Below are 7,604 nucleotides of genomic sequence, written 5' to 3' on the forward strand. Positions count from 1 at the left end.
GAATCAAATGCAGCAAATGGTGGAATTGACACTGTTGTTGAAGCAGCTGAAAAATAGCCACTAGAATCGCCTTCAACTTGTCGAGCACTAAACAGTTTTAACAGAGCGTCCATATCTCTCTGATGTTGTTGCATTTGCTTGTCCATTTGTTCCCTAAACAATTTAATAAGTTCTACTGTCTGTTTTTCAGCCATTGTTATTACGATGAATAATTTTACAGTAAAGTAAGCATGTATCCTACTGGCGACGCCAATAAACTCTGTTGTATTTCCTTCGGAAGACTCGCAGAGATAACACAATGAGTTGTACAATTTAATTATTACATTTATTATTCAATTACATACAAAGAACGCACTCACCTAAAGTTCGTTATGAATAAACAAGAATCATGTCCGCCATATCTATCAATGACATTTTACTACGACAGTCACACAAGACAACAATGAAACAATGAACTCAGACGAACCACAGTGACACACGGAACGTCAGACGAATAACATATCCAATAGTCCATATAACACTAGCTACTATTTCTAGGAGGTTGAATGACTATGTTGAGGCTCCCTTGTTAATTTATGAAATAAATGGTTGTTCATGTTAGTAGGAGACATGTTGCTTATTTTTGGTTTATAACAAAATAAAGTGTTGTACGGTTATAACTGAACAAATTATTATAAGCTTCTTGACAATTTTTAGTTTCTATCTACTATAACTCTACAATCCCAAACTATCAAAGCATCAGTCCATAAACTTGACAAAACTTGACTTTCTTTTGTAAGCTACCAAACAATAGATATTTAGATATTCTATTGGTAGATTATTACACAGATTCCCCAGTTACTTAATGGCAGCTAATTAGGCTGAATGAAAGAGAGCTCTAGGATAGAGTCCTACACAAGTGATAGATGGAAAATTAAATGAAAACATTTCAAAGTGTTTACCTATGTTGAGCGATAACAGTGCCATGGTTGAATTCATCAGTTAAGAAAGAGCAGAAAGCAAATGTAGGTCTTCCTTGCCGCAGATAATATGTAAAGTCAATGTCTTCATGTTGAGCATATTTAGAAACCAGCTCAGGTAAAGAGAAGTGAGGCATCACTTTCAAATTTTCTGCAAGAAGAAATCAAAATTAAGCGTAAGAATAATTGTATCAGGAAATCTGTCTCAAAAGAAGCTAGAATTAAGACGGGAGAAATATTTTGTATAAAGTTTGAAAATTAAAGACAATACTCGCTTCCACTTCAATTTGTTCTTGTACATGCTAGATGAATTGAGGATCTTTGTTCATAAGGACATGAAATTTGTAAATGACAATAATATTTGGATTGATTAAATTTGGAAATTTGGAAATAGGAAGGAAAGATCAAATCTCAGTTTTTACCCATGTTCATAAGAAGACATATACAAGGAACAAAAGAAACTGAATATATTTTATATTGACGAAAATTCTAGTTTAAGTCAATAATTTAATAAAAATTAATTTCTGAGCATAGTCACTGAAATAGTTAGCAAAAAGGTAAACGAAAATAATAATAATGGAGTCAATTCAAAGAAATGTTTCACAACTATTTTATTTCTGATGTCAAGGGATCCTCTCACTGAAATGCTCTTACATCATCTTCAATGGGGACAGTCCATCATCATCATTATTACTATCCTTGTGCAGTGGCTTTCTTCCACTTTCTGTCAACCAAATGATTCATAAGGCCTTGGTCAGCCTCAGGATGCAGTAAAAATATTAGCCTAAAGTGCTAAGCAGCAAGATTGAACCTGAAATTCAGCAAAATGCATTTCACTGAATCAGTCATAAATACATATGGTAAATATATATATATATATATATATATATATATATATATATATATATATACTGACAGTTAGGATTTAGCCAAACCATCTAGTGATGGAGTAGTCATAACTGATGAGCTTGTAATTTTCAGGTGAAACTAGTCTTGAAACTAGATTTGTGATCGAAACCTTTGGAAATATGCTGTGCGTGAGAAGACCCAGCAAGCCAAGTGAGACCAAAATCCAAGGCCTCTGCCAGAGATGTAGTCAGCCCACTTATGCGTAACATTCCTTCATTGGACACTAAACTCCGCTTGCGAAGACCTGTTGAGGCAAGTGAAATCGAAATCGAACTAAATTTGTAGACTGGCACCCATGCCAACGTCTCTTTCATTGAACACTAAACTCGGCTTGCGAAGACCTGTTGGGGCAAGCGAAAGCGAAATCGTGATGGCACCTGTACCAGTGGAGCAATAAGAGCACCTTCCGAGTATGATCGTTTGCCAGAGCAGCTGTCTGGCTTCCGTGCAGGTGGCACATAAATAGCACCATTTGAGCGTGATCATTACTAACATCGCCTTCCTGGCACTTGTGCCAGTGGCACGTGAAAAGACATTCGAGTGAGATCGTTGCCAGTGCTACTGGACTGGATCCTGTGCAGGTGGCACATAAAATACACCATTACAAGCGTGGCCATTGCTAGTACCGCCTGACTGGCCTTCGTGCTGGTGGCATGTAAAAGCACCCACTACACTCTCGGAGTGGTTGGTGTTAGGAAGGGCATCCAGCTGTAGAAACTCTGCCAAATCAGAATGAAGCGTTGTGTAGCCACCTGGTTCACCAGTCCTCAGTCAAATCGTCCAACCCATGCTAGCATGGAAAGCGAACCTGAACGATGATGATGATGATGATGATGAAAAAAACTTTGACCAAGATTGAAAATTTAACAGAATAAATGACAGATGGTTATGTGCAGATCCTTCTAAAGTTCCAAGTGCTATTGATACAAAATTTCCTGCACCTGTCATGATTTTACGAGTTGTCAGCAATGAAGGATATGTGATGCCTCCTTACTTCTTTCCACAAGGCCTTAGAGTTAACTCTGCCACCTACATTGAGGTCCTGGAAAAAATTTTAAGCCCTGGATAGACAGTGTATGCAATGGAAGGCCATATGTGCTTCAGTAAAACTCTGTACTATCACACATGGCTCTAGTAACGCAAAAATGGATGGCTGAAAATTTTCATGATCATTTAACCCCTAACATTTGGCCTCCTAATTCCCCAGATTTCAACCCATTGGACTATTACATGTGAAGCTTTGTTGAGAGAGAGGTCAATGAACACGCCCATAACACCAAAGATTCTTTGAAAACTACCATAGTCAGAGTAATGCCCAAAATGAACCAGGACCACTTGATTTGAGCATGTAGATGATTTAGATTTTATATAGAAGCAGTTGTTGAAGCTGAAGGTGGCTTTATTGAATAACATTATAGAAAAGGTCTATTTTAATCATCATAGCATTTTTTGATAAATAAAGTTATTATCTGTTATTATATATCTGTTTTTTTTTTTATAAATATAAATCTGTCCTCAAATATTTTACGCACCCTGTATATAATAATACTTTGAATGTGGCAACCGAGAAACAGTTAAAGTAATTACTGGATCAACGACAGGTATTACTGCTAGTACATGATAAAGGAAGTTTTTAGTCATGGCATGTAACTTCTCTAGTGTCAGGGATGTCATAAAATGCATTCAATGCATGAGGTAGAAAAGCTAGCAAGAGGAAGGGCAGCTTATCATAGAAAAAACCCCCAGAAAACATGACATACACAGCATCAATGTGTATCAAATGATGAGGAACTACAAGGAGTGGGTCACTGTACTGGAACAAACCTGCTCAACCATGACAACATTGAGGAAACAAATGTAAAATAAAGAGCATCATGAGAAAGAGGGAGAGAGAATCAGATGAAAAATATGATAATATAAAGATTTACCTTCAACCACTGATGTATTTGTATTCTGCCATCCATACAACCAGGCAGGATCAAATGGAGTGTTTCCCTTTAACAGAACAACAAAGCCACAGATTAGCTCACTGTCACATAAATTAATCACTTACTTTGCTCATCTGCTCATATCACATCTGTTTTTCTATGCTAGCATGGATTAAACAAATATATATTGTTGAGGGGAGGGCATCCAGTTGTAGAAACCCTGCCAAATCAGATTGAAACCTGGTGAAGCTCCCCAGCTTACCAGTTTTCAATCAAACCATCCAACCCATGCCAGCATGGAAAACAGATGTTAAGTGATGATGATAGTGAGAGCCTTCACATTTGATGTACTAAGTCAAGAAATATTAATTCATTAAAATTATTAGTATATATCATTATCTAAATGTTTTTTGTTCAAAAAGGTAAGGAGATTAAGATTTAAGTTTTCCCATACTGTGAAATTATATCAGTGTGGTCAATCTGTCTTAGTTCTTTCCACTCTTGTTCAATTGGTCTTTATGTATATGATGTCTTGCTACAATGTCTGGTGCCTGGTGTTCTTAGGGCAGCCTATTTTCTATTTTCCTTTTTCTAGTGTCTACATCACTGCAATCTTTATACACTTATAGGTTGGCCAGAACAAAATCCATTCACCAGGTGAAACCAACATATCATCATGATGTTTTGAGCGGCTGAGATTTACATTGTAGGAAGACTTTGTCATTTGTGTTGGTGGAATGTGTCTTAGCTTCTTGGTTACTTTTGCTACTGTTTTCCATGTTCCACTACCATACAGAACTACTGGCAGAACTATTGCATTATATAGCTAGACCTTCATCTCAGTGTTGATGTATGTTATTACCCAGACTTGGCAAATGAACTGAAATATATTTTTTCTATTTGCTCAGTAGAAAACCTTTGTAAACCAACAACCACAAAAAAAGGTATAAGCAATAAAGAAATTCCTGGGGAGGAAGGACTGGGTATTAATGATTGGTGCAAGGTCTGAGGAGACACTGAGCACATCAAGGATGATAAAAGAAGGAGAGATGAGAAAGATTGAAATGCCTGAATGGATATGGCAAGAGTCCAGCCAGCTCTGAGCAGTAGAAACCATTATAATAGTGGAAGGAAACATTGAGAAAAGAGACAGTATGATTGTGAGCCAGAGTCTGGAGTGTGCCGGTGAATGACTTTATGGCTCTTTTCTAGATGTGATCAAGGATAAGAGTTGGGAAGAATAAAACCAAACCTTGGAGCATGCTGGAGTTGATAAAATGAATGATAGAAATAATTTTATCAACACATGCAGCAACAGTGTGATCTGATGAGAAGCAACCAATTAAAAGATGAAAGATGGGTGGATCCCATAAGTAGAAAATTTCAACAGGAGATTCACATGTCAGACATATTTGAAAGTTTTGCTGGTAATGAGGAAGACAACACTGCTTTCACTAAAATCCTCAAAAGCATGAAACTACTGGTAGCTGACAACAGAGAGGCCATCAGTAGATCTAGTTTCATGGAAATTGTGCTGATACTCATTAAGGGGTGAGAGAATATCATTACTAATTGTTGTTTCCATTATTTTCAAAATATACATTAAGAACATGGATTCTTCCTTGCCACATATCAGATTCTAGATTTCCATCATTACTGATCACACAGCCACTTTAAGAGAAATTATCTACAACTTTCACAACCTGCTTCCCAATGAAAATGGACAGTTGTGTGGTGGCATTAATCTGTAACCGTTGCTCTTTTTACAAGTAATTCTGAGTTTGATCTTTCTCACTTGTTCTTTGAGTGTGGTAGTTAGTTATTGCAGTCAAGCTCATTTCTGCTAGCAGAAGCAAAAGCCAGACTATAAGGTTTTTCCATTATCCTCCATTGCAGTCTTGCAGAATACTCCTATTGGTTACCTTCTTTTAAATTATAACCACCACTAAATTTTAATTTATTAAAATTAATTTGGTATGCAGTAAAGAATGAGTTTGATCTATGACAACTCTAGGCAAGTTTTGGTCATATTAGATTTCATAAACAAATGATAGTGGAAACATAACTTCTCGATCTTAGAAAGAGAGAGAGAGATAGAGTTTTTTGTAAATAAACATTGAGTGATGTGTGAAGCCTAATTGTTAGGGTGAAAGTTTCACAATTATAAGGTCATGAGCTTTATTCCTAGATGAGGCAGTATGTTGTGTCTATATGGAAAACAGTTCATTCCATATTGCTTAGTTGAATAGAGTACCATTTGGGTGCTAGTACAGCCCTACTTTGCCTAAGCTATCCTGGAGATTTCCACTAGGTTAAGGATGAGTGAGTCAAAAGTTTCTAAAACAACTTGTAAAAGTATGGTACATGCTACCAAGTCACACTTGATTGCAAGTGACAACGATGTTTTTTTTTTTTTGTTTTCTTTTGTATATTGACTTATAAGCATGGAAGGAAAAATACTGAGGGATAACTGTGGCACAAAAATATAAAACTGATATGTACACTAGCACATTTGCTGTAGTAAGCTAGGAAATTTGAATTAAAATGAGTCCTTTAATAATGAGAAATCAATCTAAATGATTCACTTGGGTCAAAAAAAAAAAAAGTGGGTAAACTTTAAAAAAAAATTTGAATTGTATTTTGGTTATAATTAATAACAAATTTCATTGTTGTCTCCTCTGCCTATATTTTCTTGTCCAGAATCAATCATTTAGTGATTTGTTCTTGTCTTTGTTCAATTTTAAATGATTACAATTTCCTGGCTATTTACATCAAGTATGCTGGTGTACACGTTACAATTAAATTTGCATGCAGCATTCTTGGATATTTCTCTCAAGTCACTGTGTGTGTGTGTGTGTGTGTGTGTGTGTGTGTGTGTGTGTGTGTGTGTGTGTGTGTGTGTGCACAAGCAAGTGTTTGTGTGTGCATACATGTCTGTATATAAAAAAGGAAGAATAAACAATGATTCCTGCTCTTTTTAAACAAGTTTTAATTCAAAGCACAGTTCCATCTGCAATAAACCAGCCTTCTGACAATAACTATCTTTCATCTCATTAACTGTTTATGTAAATAACAAAAGTGAGTTTACTTGGACTTGTCAACTTAGTATCAACCAACAGGACCCAATCAATAACAAATCATCACAAAATCCACATAACACTACACTGTTTCTTGTTACGCATACTTAAAACTCCAAAAGTCTTCAAATATCTCATAACCACTCATACCAGTCATACCACTCATACCAGTCATACCAGTCATACCAGTCATGTAGTGTCCACACAGCCAAACCTTTATTGTATAGAGTTGGTGTTCTTTTTAAAACTGTCAAATAATTTTAATCGGTTGTTGACCTTTGAATAAGTTGAAATCTACCCAACATTAGAAGACTATCCATGTATCTATACTATAAAAGGCAAATTTTCTCTGAGTGTGTGTGTATGTTTAAAATTCATACATTTACACAATTCCAAATTTCTTCAATTAAACAATCGCAATTAATATTCTAAATACAATTTGTTAGGTCACTGCGTCATTTTTTTCACTCCAAAAATTTCCTAATAATGAATAAAATCCATAAAACTATGGAAGTAAACATTTTCTCCCTACTAAAATCTAATTTCCTCTTTCTAATACAAATCCTTTCAACTCCTACTTTCTCTCATGAACCTTTACGAAAACTCCAACAACAAATACAAAAAGAAAGGAAGGAGAAAAAGAAAACTATCAAAACTGAAACAATCACATTTCGATACTGTAATGACAGATACTAAAACTACATACAAAATTAATTTGCCCCTCTAAAATT

At 35.6% G+C, this 7,604-nt stretch overlaps 1 protein-coding gene across 2 annotated transcripts in view; it reads right to left on the reverse strand.

Annotated features, from left to right (window-relative positions):
* LOC106869329 (spatacsin) overlaps window positions 1-7,604 on the reverse strand; it is a 110,830-nt gene that overhangs the window by 75,407 nt on the left and 27,819 nt on the right. For both annotated transcript variants that reach the window (XM_052974099.1, XM_014915038.1), the window contains exons 16-17: window positions 3,797-3,863; window positions 942-1,110 (exon numbers count right to left, since the gene is read on the reverse strand). In XM_052974099.1, the coding sequence (XP_052830059.1) occupies window positions 942-1,110; window positions 3,797-3,863 (236 nt within the window). The remainder of the gene's footprint in view (window positions 1-941; window positions 1,111-3,796; window positions 3,864-7,604) is intronic.

This window comes from Octopus bimaculoides, chromosome 17 (assembly GCF_001194135.2).
Source record: "Octopus bimaculoides isolate UCB-OBI-ISO-001 chromosome 17, ASM119413v2, whole genome shotgun sequence".
NCBI classification, from domain to species: domain Eukaryota; kingdom Metazoa; phylum Mollusca; class Cephalopoda; order Octopoda; family Octopodidae; genus Octopus; species Octopus bimaculoides.